General features: G+C 50.1%; 1 protein-coding gene across 1 annotated transcript in view; it reads left to right on the top strand.

Moving 5' to 3' along the window:
- LOC119957467 (GDNF family receptor alpha-2-like) overlaps positions 1-19,243 on the top strand; it is a 167,698-nt gene that overhangs the window by 23,667 nt on the left and 124,788 nt on the right. Inside the window, exon 3 of the mRNA XM_038785550.1 lies at positions 13,516-13,599. Coding sequence (XP_038641478.1) covers positions 13,516-13,599 — 84 coding nt within the window. The remainder of the gene's footprint in view (positions 1-13,515; positions 13,600-19,243) is intronic.

The following is a 19,243-nucleotide window of genomic DNA, read 5'->3' as shown; positions in this document are numbered from 1 at the left end:
TCTAAAGGACGTACTGGCGCTGGAGGGTGTGCAGAGGAGATTCACTAGGTTAATCCCAGAGCTGAAGGGGTTGGATTATGAGGAGAGGTTGAGTAGACTGGGACTGTACTCATTGGAATTTAGAAGGATGAGGGGGGATCTTATAGAAACATTTAAAATTATGAAGGGAATAGATAGGATAGATGCGGGCAGGTTGTTTCCACTGGCGGGTGACAGCAGAACTAGGGGACATAGCCTCAAAATAAGGGGAAGTAGATTTAGGACTGAGTTTAGGAGGAACTTCTTCACCCAAAGGGTTGTGAATCTATGGAATTCCTTGCCCAGTGAAGCAGTTGAGGCTCCTTCATTACATGTTTTTAAGGTAAAGATAGATAGTTTTTTGAAGAATAAAGGGATTAAGGGTTATGGTGTTCGGGCCGGAAAGTGGAGCTGAGTCCACAAAAGATCAGCCATGATCTCATTGAATGGCGGAGCAGGCTCGAGGGGCCAGATGGCCGACTCCTGCTCCTAGTTCTTATGTTCAAACCACGGACACAGGGACTGGGACAAGTAGCCATTGGGATGTGAGAACAGACCTGCCAAGAAATACAACAGCAGGCAGTGAAAGCTTCAGGAAGCACATAAAAAGGAAGGGAGTAGCTAAAGTGAATAGGATCCCCTGGAAGATGAAGCTGGGGAGTTGATAATGGGGAAACAAGGAAATGGGAAAGATCTCGAGATAATATTAAGCGATCCGTCTTCTCATTGGAAGGCTCAAGAAACATCCCAAACAATCCCAATCGAAATCGAGAGGGAAAACAGAGGGAGGAACTTAAAACAATCACAGTCAGAGACAACAAGTATGGAAAATCGGATGGGACAGAAGGCTGATAAGTTTCCTGGAGCCGATGGCCTGCTTTTGACAATCTTAAAATAAGGGGTTGCAGAGATAGTGGATGCACTGGGAGTAATGTCCCAAAATTTCTGAGATTCTGGGAAGGCCCAGTGGATTGGGAAAAAGGCGAATGTAACACCTCCTTTCAAGAAAGGAGGGAGGTGGAAAACAGGGATAGAGGGGAGAAATGTGAGAATCCAGTATTCCCGAGGTAGTTGTAGACATTTAGAAAACCTAAATACAATCTGGCAAAGTCAGCATTGGAGGCCGTCCAGGGAAGGTTCACCAGGCTGATGCCAGATATGGAGGGATTTTCTTATGAGGGAAGGTTGAGTGGGCTGCACCTGTAGCCATTGGAGTTGAGAAGAACGAGAGGCGACCTTATTGAGACATCTCCTCTCAGGGGGAATTGACACAGTTCCCTGAAGCAATGGCCCCCCGAGTGCAGACGGCTGTGTTTTCTGCCCGATGCCAGGATTTGGGACATGTGCTCCACGCTGGAGAGGAACCTGCAGCGGGAGGGGGAGGTTCCTGTGGTTGTGATCCATGTTGGTACCAATGACATAGGCAGGACGAGGAAGGGGGTTCCGAATGGTCAGCATGAGGAGTTAGGTACCAAATTAAGAAGCAGAACCTCGAAATTCACGATTTCTCGATTGTTGCTTGAGCCGCGTGCAAATTGGCAGAGGGCAAATAACATTTAAGGAATGCATGACTGGCGTTGGAGAAGTGTGTTCCAGTTCATGGGGCACTGGCAGCAGTACTGGGAGAACTGGCATCTGTATCATTAGGACAGTCGACACCTGAACCGTGCTGGGCTGATGTTCTGACGAGTCACGCAACAGAGGAAGTAGAGAACGTTTTAAACTGAATAGTGGGGGGGAGAGGGATCAAATTTGGAAAGACTTGGCTCACTCAAGAATACAGACCAGGCAAGTGAGAAAGGAACTAAAACAGGGAATGATAACAACCACACCGTGACAGGAAGGGACAGAGAGTTAGAGTAATTAGCAGATAAGACTAAATGTGACAAAAATAACAAAAAGGTAAAACTAAAGGCTCTGTATCGAAACACATCTCGGAATTGAAACAAAACATAAGAACTGACGGCACAAATTGCAAGGAATAATATGATCTGATAGCCATTACAGAGATACAGCTGCAGGATGAGGTTGAATATTGAGGGTTATGTGCCATTGGGGAAAGCTCGATAGTGATGAAAAGGTGGAGGGATGGCTCTGTTAATTACGGATGGTGTTCGCAGTGGCCGGGGAGGGGGGGGGGGGTGCAGTTCCCTGTGTTCCCTCTCACTAGCCAGTGTAGGATTCCGCCTGCCACTTTGCCCCTGTATCCCATACGATCTCACTTTTCTGAGCAGTCTGCCCTGTGGGGCCCTGTCAAGTGCCTGACTGAAATCCATGCAGACAACATCCACTGCACCGTCCTCATCAATCCTCCTTGTCACTTGCTCAAAACACTCCATTAAATTAAGAAAGACAATCTTCCTCTCACAAACCCATGCTGACTATCCCGGATTAATCCCTGCCTTTCTCAGCGACACCTTATCCTGTCTCTCAGGATTGGTTCCAATTATTTGCCCACCACCCAAGTCAGGTTGACGGGCCGATAGTTTGCTGGTTTATCCCTTACACCTTTTAAAAAATAATTGACACGATGTTCACAGGCCTTCAATTGTCTGACAGCTCAGCTGTATCCAGTGAGGATTGGAAAATGGTCCTTGGGGCACCTGCCATTTCCTCCCTGGCTTTCTTCAACAACCTGGGATACAATCCATCTGGCCCTGGTGATTTATCCACCCTCAAGGATACCAGTCCCTCCAGTACGTCTTCCCTCACTGTGCTTATTGTGTCTAATATTTCACACTCTGCCTCTTTAACTTGAATGTCCAAACCATCCCTCTCCTTGGTGAAGACACAGACAGAGTACACAACTGGAGCCATCATTCCCACACCAGCTCTGTAAAACCCTTTCATAATCTCAAAGACACCCGCCAGCTCATCCCTCGGTCTTTTCGCACCAGCATCATAAGACTCCTTTGTCTTGTAACAAAGTGTGACGTTACTGGAGGAGGACTGGATTCAGAATTATTTTTGGACAAGTTTGTGTTAGCGAGTTCTGGTGACTCAGAGAATAGTCCCCGTCTCTCTCTTTCTCTCCCGCTCTTTCTCAACTGTCTCAGGTTAATGGCATTTTCTGGGTTTTTTTTCACAACGCTCGTCTACTTCAATCTCTGTTTCTCTTTGCCTCCCCTTTTACTCTATCTTTATCTTATCTTTTTCTTTTCTGCCTCCACAACTCTGTTGTTTACTGTTCCTTTTGCGTAGCAGCTTCAGGGAGGGGAGCTGCTCAGTGTTGGCATTTATTGGTAATGGAGAAACTATAGTGCTTTCACGTGTAGAAACAGAGAAAATAGGGGAAGGTGGAGGCCATTCGGCCCCTTGACCCTGCTCCACCATTCAACAGGATCATGGTTGATCCTCGATCGCAACGGCATACTCTCGCGCTCTCCCCATACTCCTTGATACCTTTTCAGCGGGATTCTCCCTTCTGGGGGGCAAGGTCCCCACACCGGTGGGAGAACCGGCATCAACAGCCCCCGAAAGTGCGGAGAAAGTGGACACCGGAGGGGTTGGCGCCGCTCCAGCCGGCACCGAAGGGCCGGCGTGATGTCGCGCACGCACGAAAGGGCCGGCGTAGTTCTGCGCATGCGCAGACCGGCCATTGTATTTTGCCGCATGCGCGCGGGGGGGGGGGGTTCTCTTCCCCGCGCTGGCCATGACGGACCCCTACAGGGGCCGGCGCGGAAGGAAGAAGTGCCCCCACGGAACAGGCCTGCCCGCCGATCGGTGGGCCCCGACCGCGGGCCAAGCCACTGTGGGGCCACTCCCCGGGTCGGAACTCCCCCCCCCGAGGACCGCCCCGGCCGACTTACCTGCCAGGTCCTGCCATGTGGGAGCATGCGTAACTCATGCTGGATGACTGGTCGAAAATGGACAGCCGCTCGGCCCATCGGAGCCTGGAGAATTACCGGGGGGGGGGGGGGGGGGGGGGGGGGTGCTGCCAACGGCGTGAATCCCGCACCCGCCCGAGAAACAGCAGGACCTGGCAGGTAACAAGGGGCGGGGGGGGGGGGGGGGGGGGGGGGCAGATGGAGGTAAGGCGATGCCCCCTGGTGCTGGGAGGCCTGACATGCATCATAGAATCAGAGTCGAACCATAGAATTCTGACAGTGCAGAAGGAGGCCTTGACGAAAGCACGTCTTTCGGGACTTGTGGGAGGAAACCGGAGCGCCCGGAGAAAACCCACGCAGACACGGGGGGAACGTGCAGTGGGACTGAGTTTTGAAGGAGAGGGGGTTTCGGGGGGTGGGGGGGGGGGGGGGGGGGAAACCCCCATCACCGTTCCTAAAACACTGGGTGAAAATTCCGCACAGACTTCAATTCCCTGAGCACGGACGCGGAGAGATGCGAGGCCGTTGAAGAAGTGTTTGCGGACAGACGAGGTTCGCGGTCTGAGTGAGAGACGGCTCAGTGGTTTATCGGGAGAGTTCCGTTGCTTAATGAGGAGAGTACAAATCCGATAGAGAGGACAGATTAGGTGACAGTGAGTGGAATAGAACCTCTGCTTCAGTTACAATCGATTATGCACATGATTACTTTTTATTCTGGAGTTGCCAGGGTTTCACTGAGTAATGTAAACGGTTGCACATTATTGGCTCAATGATTTGTGTGGGGCGTTCGATGGACGTGCATAGTTAGCTCAGCAAGTCACAATTTTGTCAGAATGTTGTCGATCTTTGACCCACTCCAAGACCTCTCGCGGAATCGTAGTGTGGTTACCTCACCATTCGGTCCATCGTCTCTGTGTTAGCTCTCCGATAGTGTGATTGCCAGAGCGTCACCCCCCCCCCCTCACCTTTCTCCCCCAGCCCCTCCCCATCCGCATAACCCTTCACCTTATTCCTTCCGAAAGCCTCAGCTGAACCAACACTTCTCACCCACACTTTGCATGGCTGGTCCTAATCACTCGCTGCCTCACAAACGTTTTCCCTCGATTTGCCGTTGCCCCAGTCACTTCCGATCCGTGCCCTCTGCTTCTCCGTCCTTCCAGGGGTGGGGAATCTGCTCCCAATCGCCTCTCGTGATTTTGAGCACCTCTATCAATCTCCCCTCAACCTTCCCTTCTCCAAGGGAGACAGTCCCAACTTCACCAATCTAACTCCGTTTTCATGAAACTTCTCATTCCTGGGACCATTCTGCACCCCCCCCCCCCCCCCCTTCCCCCCCCACCCCGCCACCCCTCTCTCTGACCAGTCCGCCCTCTCTGGGAAGCGGTACTCGAGCAGAATCTGAACCAAGTTTAACATTACTCCTGTACTCTCTACCCCGATTAGTGCAGCCCAGGATATGCTTTATCAAGCACGTTCTCAATCTGTCCTGCTGCCTCCGATGATTTATACACGTGTATAAATCCTGCAGACCCTTTTCCAATTGCACGCTTCATTTTATGCTGTCTGCCCACATTCCTCCTGGCACAGTGCATCACTTCACAATTCACTGCATTATGCCACATCAGCCACTCGTCAGTCCATTTCGCCAACCTAGCCGATGTTCATTTTGTTATGGGCCAGGGTTTTAGAAACTCCAAAGTGTAGGATGGAGCTCACCTGACTTATAACCTTTTTGTTAAATTTGGATAGGAAAAGCACAAGAGCCTACCCTTCAAGTGTTATTCAACAGTCTTCCTGGACACTTTAATCAAAATACACTTTATTCTAAGAACTTAGTTAACATATATAAACAGCAAGAATTTTTATCAATTACAAACAAAAGGACATCCCACAGCTACGGTAATTTATGTATAACACTTAATGAATTCCCGCTTAACTGTTCCAATTCAAAAACAAAATCACATAAACCAAAAACTTATTTTCAAGAGCGTTGCCCAGCACTCTACATTCTCACTTGAATAAGACTGGCTTTCCCTGAGATTCTGACCCCGTCTCACCAGCTAGTTTAAACCCTTCCGGAAAGCAAACAATATCTTTTAAGTTACCAAAACAGCAGGTCGCTATAATCGGTGTTTTTTTGTTTTACTGGAACAGATATTTAAAATGAAAATAGAAAGACAGGAACAAAAACAGTTATTTCTCCCCGAGTCCGCAGCGGTCAAATGTGAAGGTGAAATCGAAAAACAGCTCACTGAGCCACAGCCCAGCTCCACCCACACAATGACATCACTGAAGCCATGTGATAAGCCAAAAACCTTTCTCAAAGGGACACTGCCATGACACTTTGAAGTTCGACAGTATCCTCACAGTTGACAATACCTCCAAGTGTTACTTGTAGCCCGACCAGACCGCAATCTACAGCCGGAATCCGGACGCGAGACCCCAACTATTTCTCAATTTGTAAACTTGAGGAAAGGGTACTTGGGCCCAGGAGCGATTCCAATGACAACAGGGGACCTTTTATATTCAAGCAAACTATTATTAACCCAGCATTTACCCCATCACCATCCAAGATTTTCAATTAACATTTAAACAGGTCAAACATAAAAAAATAAAGTTCACTTTCCCATCAACTTCTAAACTTCCAATTAAGCCAAGTCCATGCACACACACACACAGGTCAGTCACTTATTAACACAGATAACACTCAGCATTACTGATTTATTCACATCGTCCCTTGGGATAGAAGCTTTCAGAAGTCAGTCTGAGAAACACACCTCCTTTCGTCAGAACCCAGAGCAGAACTCGAAAAACGCAACTAAAACCCGCCCATGAGTGACATCACTGCCCACCCAGCTGTTAATTACATCTTTAGCAGACATATAATCTGGATCCCTGAACCTGAGAGCATTTATTAACATTACTGCAACGGACCACGCAATACAATACAAGTTTTAATCCATACATCACACAAGTTCTGTATTGTCTGCAAACTTTGAAATTGTGCAGGGTACAGGGTCTATGTTAGTGACGTGAGGAAGAGCAGGAGTGTTAACATCAACCCCTGGGGAAGTCAACCATAATTCGTCGGCAGTCGGTAAAACATCCATTAACCGTGCCTCTCTGTTCCCCTCGTTCAGCCAATTCCCCGTCCATGTTGCTGCTGTCCCCTTCATTCCGAACGATCTAACTTTGCTCACAGGTCTGTTGTGTGGCACCATCTCCAAATGCCTTTTGGAAGCCGATCTCCGCACCGACGGCATTACCCTCATCAGCCCTCCCTGTTACCTCGGCAAAGAAAATGCCTCCAAGTTAATTAAACTTGATTTGTCCTGAACAAATCTAGGATGGCTTTCCTTTCTCAACCCACATTTGAGCAGGTGGCGTCTCACGATTTTGGCTGGGCGTGTGGAGGGGGGCGGGGAGGGGGGGCGAGGAGGAGGAGGACGGAAGGAGGAGGAGTGGACTGCGTCGACGTGGACTGCACTTGATGCAGTGTAGCGAGAGACAGACCTCGAATACTGGATAAGATGCAACACGATTTTTTTTAACGTCTTAACTAATATACATGTCGAACTGTGGGTTGACACTATGCTGACTTGACTGGAGACCTAGTGCTAGCCTGACCAGACTTACTAGCTACCGCATGGTATTTACACTGGCTAGCTCACGAGCTCTGACTGTCTCAGTGGCTGGGTCCAGAGAGAGCGGGAAACCTAGTGCCCTCTGGCTTTATAGCGGTAGTGTCCTGTCTGGTGATTGGCTGTGCTGTGTTGTATGCTTACTGGCCATCCTATGTGTCAATCACTGCCTGTCTGCGTCTCATTATATACGAGTGGATATTACGACACTGTTCACTCACCACACACTCGGCTCGCTGACCCGCAGAGTGGCTCCCGCTCTCTCTCTCAGTTGCGAATCACACCGTGGCCTTGCTCCGATCAATCTCTGCCACCTCCTCCCCGAGCCGGACAATCTTCCCCATCCGGTTTCCGCGCATCGGATCCAGAGTCTCTTCCCCGTCAGTTCACGGTGGCCAACGAGCCCCGAAGTTCTGGAATTTCCTCGCCGAGACCCTCAGCCCCCTCTCCTCCTTCCCACCTCAACTGGCCAGGTTTGTAAACCCACCTCAACGTTTGTTTGGTGTTGGTCTGCGTGACTGTGGGTCTGTGAAATGCCGAGGAACTCTTTTCCTAAGAACGGGACTGAACAGACGCAAAGTCTGGTTGCAAACGTCACGTCCCCCTGGCCTAGCGCACGGTCAATTCCAGCCCCACTTGTCCCAGAGTCACAACACATGGAAATGTGATTTTATTTAAAATGCTAATTGGTTGATCCCACAACCTTCAGTCACCAGTTTTGTAACTTGAATCCAAGTAACTTTTTATTATGTTGTTGTTTAGCTCAGTCGGCTGGACGGTTGGTTCGTGATGCAGAGTGAAGCCAGCAGCGTGGGTTCAATTCCTATCCCGGCTGTGATTACTCCAACCTCTCAACCTCGCCTGAGGTGTTGTGATCCTCAGATTAAATCACTACCAGTCAGCTCTCCCCCCCCTCCCCCTCACAGGGGAAAGCAGCCTCTGATCACCTGGGACTATGGAGACTTTACCTTTATCTAACAGTAAGAACAACAAAGAACAAAGAAAATTACAGCATAGGAACAGGCCCTTCGGCCCTCCCAGCCTGCGCCGATCCAGATCCTTTATCTAAACCTGTCGCCTATTTTCCAAGGATCTACTTCCCTCTGTTCCCCGCCCATTCATATATCTGTCTAGATGCATCTTAAATGATGCTATTGTGCCCGCCTCTACCACCTCCGCTGGCAAAGCGTTCCAGGCACCCACCACCCTCTGCGTAAAAAAACTTCCCACGAACATCTCCCTTAAACTTTCCTCTCTCCTTGAAATCATGACCCCTTGTAACTGACACCCCCACTCTTGGGAAAAGCTTGTTGCTATCCACCCTGTCCATACCTCTCATAATATTGTAGACCTCAATCAGGTCCCCCCTCAACCTCCGTCTTTCCAACGAAAACAATCCTAATCTACTCAACCTTTCTTCATAGCTAGCACCCTCCATACCAGGCAACATCCTGGTGAACCTCCTCTGCACCCTCTCTAAAGCATCCACATCCTTCTGGTAATGTGGCGACCAGAACTGCACGCAGTATTCCAAATGTGGCCTAACCAAAGTCCTATACAACTGTAACATGACCTGCCGACTCTTGTACTCACAACACCAGGTTACAGTAAGAAGTCTTACAATACCAGGTTAAAGTACAACACGTTTGTTTCAAATCACTGGTTATCAGAGCGCAGCTCCTTCATCATTACCGAATAGAGCACAGAATCAGGCTGTTCAGCCCATTTAGTTCATGCTGGAAAGCTCGATGGCTTTGACCGCCGATGTCTCAAGCAGGAATGTTCTCCGATTAGCACCTCCTTGCTTCCCCAAGAGAAGCAGTTGTTAATTGTCCGTGAGTTGTGTTTAATTCTGTGTGGGCAGTGAGCATTCCCAACAAATATATTGAGATGAAAAAGGTGATTGTTGGGGTTAGGAGGTCGACGCTTGCAATGCGTAACTCTGCAAATAAATATGCAAGTATTTGGAACAAGAGCCAAAATCAGCCGGGGGCAGGGATCTGAGGGATGGTTTTCTCGTGCTGGGCTCCTCACCATATCCGAGACGTCTACGGATCAGTCTCCATGGTCTGTAAACCGTCCGCCTCGAGATGCGAGAGCCGATCGTTACGCCCCTCGACTCAACTTGTACTGGATTTCGATTGGAATGAGGTCTCCTGTACTGGGGCTAGAATATTATCCCAACTCCAGAGGCTCTTGCACCAGTTTTCTTTTTGATGTATTTCTGCTCAGATCTGAAAGCTTGAATTTTAAATGTGCCGAGTGTGATCATTTAAAATGCGTGACGCTATCAGGGATGTGGTGATTCAGTCATGCATTATTAATCTGTTAAATTCCAGTCACATCGTCAATCAGGAACGTAATGTTCCATCAGTGGATCTGTGCTTTAATGATGCACTTTGGTGATGATCTTTGGTGCTTTATGTTGTCTCTTCGGGTGGCCAGAACATATTTTATAGAAATTTCAGAGTTGGGGTTGCGGCTGTTTCATGTGATGATGCAGGTCAGAATCCTTTAATTCAGTCTTGCAATGTGAGTTGGCAAGACATGCATTTATTGTCCATCGCGAATTGCCCATTGAGAAGGTGGTGGTGAGCCGTCATCTCGAACCGTCCCATTCACACCTCAGTGGGCCGAGACCAAAGGCAGTTAGGTCACATTGTCCAAGAGAGAGAGTGTAACTGTCTTCCCTTGACGGTTACTATCACTGAATCCCCCACCAGAATATCCTGGGGATGTGATTGTCCAGGATCTGAACTGTGTTATAAAATCATTATAAAATCAAGTCAGGTGCTGGGAATCCTTGAAATAGAATAGAATCACTACAGTGCAGAAGGCCATTTAGCCCATCAAGTCTGCACACCGATCCTCTGAAAGGGTCAGGCCCCCACCCATCCCCTGAACCCAGTAATCTAACCTAACGGTTTGGACACTAAGGAGCAATTGATCATGCCAACCCACCTTTGGACTGTGGGGGGAAACCGGAACACCCGGAGGAAACCCACATGGGGAGAACGTGCAGACTCCGCACAGGGAGTCACCCAGAGGCCGGAATTGAATCCAGGTCCCTGGAGCTGTGAGGCAGCAGTGCTAACTGTGCCACTCTGTGGCGAGTAACTCACCTCCTGACCCCCGCAAAGCCGGTCCACCTTCTACAAAGCACAAGTCAGGAGTGTGATGGAATACTCTCCACTTGCCTGGACAAGTGTGGCTCCCAACAACACTCAAGAAGCTCGACACCATCCAGGACAAAGCAGCCCCGTTTGATTGACACCCCATCCAACTCCTTCAACATGCACTGCCTCCACTATGGGCGCACAGTGGCAGCAGTGGGTACTTTCTCCTCGAGATGCACTACATCAGCTCACCAAGGCTCCTTCAACAGCACCTTCCAAACCTGCAATCTTTCCCCCACCTAGAAAGGCCAGGACAGTAGATGCATGGGAAGACCAGACCCATCCTGACTGGCAATTAGATCACCTTTCCTTTGCTGTCCGGTACGCCTGCACCACCTTCTCACGGGCAGTTAGAGATGGGCAGTAAACGTTGGCCGTGCCAAAGACAATCCGACCCCCAAAAGCAAAGAACAAGATAACCAACCACAATCTCCTATCATGGCGGGGGAGGGCTTGAGGGGCCGAATGGTCCAAAAGGTCCAATGGAGCTTTGCTTTCCGTAGTATATATAAATGATTTGGAGGAAAATGTAACTGGTCTGATTAGTAAGATTGCAGACGACACAAAGGTTGGTGGAATTGTGGATAGCGATGAGGACTGTCAGAGGATACAGCAGGATTTAGATCGTTTGGAGACTTGGGCGGAGAGATGGCAGATGGAGTTTAATCCGGACAAATGTGAGGTAATGCATTTTGGAAGGTCTAATGCAGGTCGGGAATATACAGTGAATGGTAGAACCCTCAAGAGTATTGACAGTCCGAGAGATCTAGGTGTACAGGTCCACAGGTCACTGAAAGGGGCAACACAGGTGGAGAAGGTAGTCAAGAAGGCATACGGCATGCTTGCCTTCATTGGCCGGGGCATTGAGAATAAGAATTGGCAAGTCATGTTGTAGCTGTATAGAACCTTAGTTAGGCCACACTTGGAGTATAATGTTCAATTCTGGTCGCCACATTACCAGAAGGATGTGGAGGCGTTAGAGAGGGTGCGGAAGAGATTTACCAGGATGTTACCTGGTATGGAGGGCATTAGCTATGGGGGAGGTTGAATAATAGGGGCTGGTTTAGCTCACTGGGCTAAATGGCTGGCTTTGAAAGCAGGCCAGCAGCACGGTTCGATTCCCGTACCAGCCTCCCCAGACAGGCGCCGGAATGTGGCGACTAGGGGCTTTTCACAGTAACTTCATTGAAGCCTACTCGTGACAATAAGCGATTTTCATTTCATTTTTTTTTCATAATCTCGGCTTGTTCTCACTGGAACGACGCAGGTTGAGGGGCAACCTGATAGAAGTCTACAAAATTATGAGGGGCATAGACAGAGTGGATAGTCAGAGGCTTTTTCCCGGGGTAGAGGGGTCAATTACTCGGGGGCATAGATTTAAGATGCGAGGGGCAAAGTGTAGAGGAGATGTACGAGGCAAGTTTTTTTACACAGAGGGTAGTGGGTGCCTGGAACTCGCTGCCGGAGGATGTGGTGGAAGCAGGGACGATAGTGACATTTAAGGGGCATCTTGACAAATACATGAATAGGATGGGAATAGGTTGGGGCTGGTTTAGCACACTGGGCTAAATCGCTGGCTTTTAAAGCAGACCAAGGCAGGCCAGCAGCACGGTTCGATTCCCGTACCAGCCTCCCCGAACAGGCGCCGGAATGTGGCAACTAGGGGCTTTTCACAGTAACTTCATTGATGTGGAGATGCCGGCGTTGGACTGGGGTGAGCACAGTAAGAAGTCTTACAACACCAGGTTAAAGTCCAACAGGTTTAACCAACAGGTTAAAGTCCAACATACCTCGCCATTCACCTGAGGAAGGAGCAGTGCTCCGAAATCTGGTGTTTGAATCAAACTTGTTGGACTTTAACCTGATGTTGTCAGACTTCTTACTAACTTCATTGAAGCCTACTCGTGACAATAAGCGATTTTCATTTTTCAGTTTCATAGAGCAATACGGACCCTGGAAATGTAGAAGATTTTAGTTTAGACGGGCAGCATGGTCGGCACAGGCTGGGAGGGCCGAAGGGCCTGTTCCTGTGCTGTACTTTTCTTTGTTCTTTGGTGTGCTTCTGCCTCCAGATAAGGTTTCACTCTGTGCTGCTCCTGTTACAGAAGGATGTTGCTGGCTCCACCAGCAGGGTCACAGATCAGGGTAGCACGGTAGCATTGTGGATAGCACAATCGCTTCACAGCTCCAGGGTCCCAGGTTCGATTCCCGGCTTGGGTCACTGTCTGTGCGGAGTCTGCACGTCCTCCCCGTGTGTGCGTGGGTTTCCTCCGGGTGCTCCGGTTTCCTCCCACAGTCCAAAGATGTGCGGGTTAGGTGGATTGGCCATGATAAATTGCCCTTAGTATCCAAAATTGCCCTTAGTGTTGGGTGGGGTTACTGGGTTATGGGGATAGGGTGGAGGTGTTGACCTTGGGTAGGGTGCTCTTTCCAAGAGCCGGTGCAGACTCGATGGGCCGAATGGCCTCCTTCTGCACTGTAAATTCTATGTAATCTATGTAGTCTAAGCCCGATCCCATTCTGACCCAACAGGCCACCAGCCCAACGAGATGTCCTGGCTTCAGGGGGCTTGTATTGGCCAGGGGCTGCAGGCTAAATTGTTCCACAGACCCAAGTCTGAGTACGTCTGGCTAGGCCTGGGAGGAAGGGGCTTGGTGGGGAACGTGGTTGTGATGAGTGAGAAAATGAAGCCTCTGCCGGCGCCACGTTTCAGGGCAGACGCCGGGACCCGATACCTTCACGCAGTTGATTTGCTTCCTCCCGCCGTGGGTGCCAACGCGGAGACAGAGTAGAATCTGATCCCTGCTGCTTTCCGCCGGTTCTAATCACTGTGCCAATCCTCGTTCCTTTCAGGTGACGACCTGTACGAAGGGTCCCCCTACGAGCCGGTTACCTCGCGCCTCTCCGACATATTCCGGCTTGCTGCCATCAGCTCAGGTAAAGAGAATTATTTTCCTTTTCATCTCCACCCAAAATATTCTCTCTTCTGGAAGGTTGGAAAAGAGTGCGGGATTTGTACGAGGGGTTAAGATCGGTGCTGAAAGCGTCACCAGATTCGACTGTCGGGCCGAATTGTACTGTTAAATCCACCCCCCCCTCTCCCAAACACCACAGCAAATCTCGTAATCCTGCGCAATCCACCACCAAGCCCCTTCCTCCCAGGCCTAGCAATCCAAGTGGAGTTTGATCATTTTAAATTTCATGAAATGGGCAGCACGGTAGCATGGTGGTTAGCATAAATGCTTCACAGCTCCAGGGTCCCAGGTTCGATTCCCGGCTGGGTCACTGTCTGTGCGGAGTCTGCACGTCCTCCCCGTGTCTGCGTGGGTTTCCTCCGGGTGCTCCGGTTTCCTCCCACAGTCCAAAGATGTGCGGGTTAGGTGGATTGGCCACGCTAAATTGCCCGTAGTGTCCTAATAAAAAAGTAAGGTTAAGTGGAAATGCTGGCCGTTCTCGTCTCGGAGTTGGAATGGGATCAATCTGGGGGCTTCAGGGCTTCCTGAATCTGGGCCCGGTTTGGGTCATTCCCGCTGATAATTTTGTCACGAGCTCCTTGGTTGCAAGGTCACCCTTTCACTTTTGGTGGAACAATGTTTGTGAGTCGCAGGCGGGGAACGATGGTGGCAACGTCACGGGACTAATGATCCAGAGGATATTTGGGCGTCACAGCAGCACAGTGGTTAGCACTGTTGCTTCACAGCTCCGGAGTCCCAGGTTCGATTCCCGGCTGGGTCACTGACTGTGCGGAGTCTGCACCTTCGCCCCATGTCTGCGTGGGTTTCCTCCGGGTGCTCCGGGTTCCTCCCACTGTCCAAAGATGTGCAGGTTAGGGGGATGGGCCATGATAAATTGCCCCTTAGTGTCCAAAGGGTTAGGTGGGGTTACTGCGTTACGGGGATAGGGTGGGGGTGTGGGCTTAAGTCGGCTGCTCTTTCCAAGGGCCGGTGCAAACATGATGGGCCGAATGGCCTCCTTCTGCACTGTAAATTCCATGAAGTCTGTGAAGGGTATGGGTCCAATTCTCATGGCAACTTGTGGAATTTAAATGTAGTTCATGCAATACCTCAAACTCAAAGCTCGTCCCAGTAATTGCGACCGCGGAACCATCGGCGATTGTTGTGATAACCCATCTGGTTCATTAATGTCCTTTAGGGACGGAAATCTGCCGTCCTTACCTGGTCTGGCCTACATGTGACTCCACACCCACAACGACGTGGTTGACTCTTAAGCACCCCCTCTCTGAAATGGACGAGCGAAACACTCAGTACAAGGGCAATTAGGGATAGGCAATGGGAAAGAATATCTCCAAACAGAACTCTCATATCCAAGACTTTGCCCTCACCTGAAAGTTACGGAGGCGGATGAAACATCCATTCGGCCCGTCAACAAGAACTAGCTTTTTCCGGTAAAACGTGACGGGAGTGATCGGACGAAGAGCCACACCAAGTCACATGAGGAGATCGTGGATACAGGTGACCAGGAGCTTGGGTGGAGGTAGATCTGTCGGAAGGAGAGTGAGCGATGGATGGAGAGGTTGAGTAAGTTGAGGGACCTGTGACATTATACAAATGTACAGCGTGTGAAGAGTTAATGTTGTGAACAGCCTAGCCACTAGAGGGAGCTAAGGGACAGTACTATAAATGGAACTGGCTCCCGGGCACGGGGAGGAGATCAGACTGGATCAGACTGGGGCTGACGAAGACAAGATTAATGGTGTATTGCAGAGTTAGTTAAGATATAATAGTTTAGTTTAATAGTGTAGTTTATCCTTTAAGTTTCAATAAGATCGCCCCTCATCCTCCAAAACTCCGAGTACAGACCCAGAGTCCTCAACCGTTCCTCACACGACAAGCTCTTCATTCCAGGGATCATTCATGTGAACCTCCTCTGGACCCTTTCCAAGGCCCAGCACATCCTTCCTTAGATACGGGACCCAAAACTGCTCACAATGCTCCAAATGGGGTCTGACCAGAGCCTGATACAGCCTCAGAGGTACACCCCTGGTCTTGTATTCTAGCCCTCGTGAGGCTGGATCGCCTGGCTTCCGGACTCACATTTGACCTCTATTCCCCTCTCCCCCCGATCGACCTTGGCCGGTTGGAGCCCGTTGACAGAAGAGCAGTGAAACCTCCTGGAAATGGAGGTGAGGTAAAATGATGAAAGGGCCAAATCACGACGCTGGTAATTAAAAGCGGTGAAATTATTCCAGGTAATTATATCTCTTTTTTTATGATGTTCCTGGTCACCAGATACAGGGTAGATTTTTAATCAAGGACTGCCACGTTTTTTGGAACTCTACATTGGGGGAACGCATTCTGACAGACAGAATTAAATTAATACACAATGTCACAAAAAAAAACTCAATTACCAATTCACTCAGCTGTTTGAAAGCAGTGTAACTGGTAAGAATCCTTTTTATTAATATAATTTGGAAATGTAGCTCAAAATGACATCCTGTTAATTTAGGCAGTCAGCCCCTATGCACAGGGAACTGTACAGAAAGGAGCTCGGAATTACAGAAAGTAATATTAGGATATTAAATATTTAACAGTATATATTTGGCTTGGGTGGTGCTCTGTGCTGTGGCCTGATCAGCTCCACTGCAGGGTGAGACACTGATAGCTGCACTGTCAGAGGGTCAGTACTGAGGGAGTGCTGCACTGTCAGAGGGTCAGTACTGAGGGAGTGCTGCACTGTCAGAGGGTCAGTACTGAGGGAGTGCCGCACTGTCAGAGGGTCAATACTGAGGGAGTGCCGCACTGTCAGAGGGTCAGTACTGAGGGAGTGCTGCACTGTCAGAGGGTCAGTACTGAGGGAGTGCCGCACTGTCAGAGGGTCAGTACTGAGGGAGTGCCGCACTGTCAGAGGGTCAGTACTGAGGGAGTGCCGCACTGTCAGAGGGTCAGTACTGAGGGAGTGCTGCACTGTCAGAGGGTCAGTACTGAGGGAGTGCTGCACTGTCAGAGGGTCAGTACTGAGGGAGTGCCGCACTGTCAGAGGGTCAGTACTGAGGGAGTGCCGCACTGTCAGAGGGTCAGTACTGAGGGAGTGCCGCACTGTCAGAGGGTCAGTACTGAGGGAGCGCCGCACTGTCAGAGGGTCAGTACTGAGGGAGTGCAGCACTGTCAGAGGGTCAGTATTGAGGGAGAGCTGCACTGTCAGAGGGTCAGTACTGAGGGAGTGCTGCACTGTCAGAGGGTCAATACTGAGGGAGTGCTGCACTATCAGAGGGTCAGTACTGAGGGAGTGCCGCACTGTCAGAGGGTCAGTACTGAGGGAGTGCCGCACTGTCAGAGGGTCAGTACTGAGGGAGTGCCGCACTGTCAGAGAGTCAGTACTGAGGGAGTGCCGCACTGTCAGAGAGTCAGTACTGAGGGAGTGCCGCACTGTCAGAGGGTCAGTACTGAGGGAGTGCCGCACTGTCAGAGGTTCAGTACTGAGGGAGTGCCGCACTGTCAGAGGGTCAGTGCTGAGGAAGTGCCGCACTGTCAGAGGGTCAGTACTGAGGGAGTGCCGCACTGTCAGAGGGTCAGTACTGAGGGAGTGCCGCACTGTCAGAGGGTCAGTACTGAGGGAGCGCCGCACTGTCAGAGGGTCAGTACTGAGGGAGTGCAGCACTGTCAGAGGGTCAGTACTGAGGGAGAGCTGCACTGTCAGAGGGTCAGTACTGAGGGAGTGTTGCACTGTCAGAGGGTCAGTACTGAGGGAGTGCTGCACTGTCAGAGGGTCAGTACTGAGGGAGTGCCGCACTGTCAGAGGGTCAGTACTGAGGGAGTGCCGCACTGTCAGAGAGTCAGTACTGAGGGAGTGCCGCACTGTCAGAGAGTCAGTACTGAGGGAGTGCCGCACTGTCAGAGGGTCAGTACTGAGGGAGTGCCGGCGCTGTCAGAGGGTCAGTACTGAGGGAGCGCCGCACTGTCAGAGGGTCAGGACTGAGGGAGCGTCGCACTGTCATAGGGTCAGTGCTGAGGGAGTGCCGCACTGGCAGAGGGTCAGTACTGAGGGAGTGCCGTACTGTCAGATGGTCAGTACTGAGGGAGCGCCGCACTGTCAGAGGGTCAGTACTGAGGGAGTGCCGGCGCTGCCAGAGGGTCAGTACTGAGGGAGCGCCGCACTGTCAGAGGGTCAGTACTGAGGGAGTGCTGCACTGTCAGAGGGTCAGTACTGAGAGAGTGCCGCACTGTCAGAGGGTCAGTACTGAGGGAGTGCCGCACTGTCAGAGGATCAGTACTGAGGGAGTGCCGCACTGTCAGAGAGTCAGTACTGAGGGAGTGCTGCACTGTCAGAGGGTCAGTACTGAGGGAGTGCCGCACTGTCAGAGGGTCAGTACTGAGGGAGTGCCGCACTGTCAGAGGGTCAGTACTGAGGGAGTGCCGCACTGTCAGAGGGTCAGTACTGAGGGAGTGCCGCACTGTCAGAGGGTCAGTACTGAGGGAGTGCCGCACTGTCAGAGGGTCAGTACTGAGGGAGTGCCGCACTGTCAGAGGGTCAGTACTGAGGGAGTGCCGCACTGTCAGAGGGTCAGTACTGAGGGAGTGCCGCACTGTCAGAGGGTCAGTACTGAGGGAGTGCCGCACTGTCAGAGGGTCAGTACTGAGGGAGTGCCGCACTGTCAGAGGGTCAGTACTGAGGGAGTGCCGCACTGTCAGAGGGTCAGTACTGAGGGAGTGCCGCACTGTCAGAGAGTCAGTACTGAGGGAGTGCCGCACTGTCAGAGAGTCAGTACTGAGGGAGTGCCGCATTGTCAGAGGGTCAGTACTGAGGGAGTGCCGCACTGTCAGAGGGTCAGTACTGAGTGTTATGGGAGAGGTGTTTTCAGAACCCCAAAATGTATCATGGAGTTCAACCAACCCCTACTTTAACGTATTGTCGCTTTTGAAGCACACAGCTTGTTCTCCAGGTGTGGTATTACAATTATGGACAAGTGGGTTTTTAAACACAAAACAATATTTATTCCATGAATTCAACTTAACCTTTTAAATAAACATTGGATCACTTAACACCCCTTACTTCAAAGATAACCCCAAAAATAATACAACACTAAATAATCCTTCAGTTGTTCCTTTAAACATCCAAGAGACTTAACACCTTGAAACAGAAACACATCAGGTTAAAGACATTACTATTCTGAGTTTAAATCACCCAAATGATTCTGAGATAGTATTTCATGGCAGAGATCACAGCAGATCCAGCTCACTGCAAACACAGACACACCTAAGCTCTTTTCCTCAAAACTGAAACCAAAAACAGAAGTGAGCTCAGCTCAGCTCCCCCCACCCTCTGACATCACTTCAGTAATACCAGCTTCTCTATTTCTTAAAGGTACATTGCTTAAACATCCATTTCTTAATGGTACTGTCAAATGCACCTCCCCCCAAGAAAAAAAAAATAAACCATCAACTTCAAGATGGTTTCATTTTTCACTTTTGCAACATCCACTAAGAAATGTCCACAGTAAATATACTTTTTTGTTTCACAAATAAAAACTAACACACGCAAACAGGCATAATAATAAAGTCCATCTTTCCTGTTCTTCTTCCTCCAACCAAAATCCTTCTCGATTGACAGTCTCTTTGAACAA

The sequence above is a fragment of the Scyliorhinus canicula genome, chromosome 26 (assembly GCF_902713615.1).
Source record: "Scyliorhinus canicula chromosome 26, sScyCan1.1, whole genome shotgun sequence".
Classification (NCBI taxonomy): domain Eukaryota; kingdom Metazoa; phylum Chordata; class Chondrichthyes; order Carcharhiniformes; family Scyliorhinidae; genus Scyliorhinus; species Scyliorhinus canicula.
Note: the sequence above shows the minus strand (reverse complement) of the source record. Positions and strands in the feature narration are given on the sequence as shown.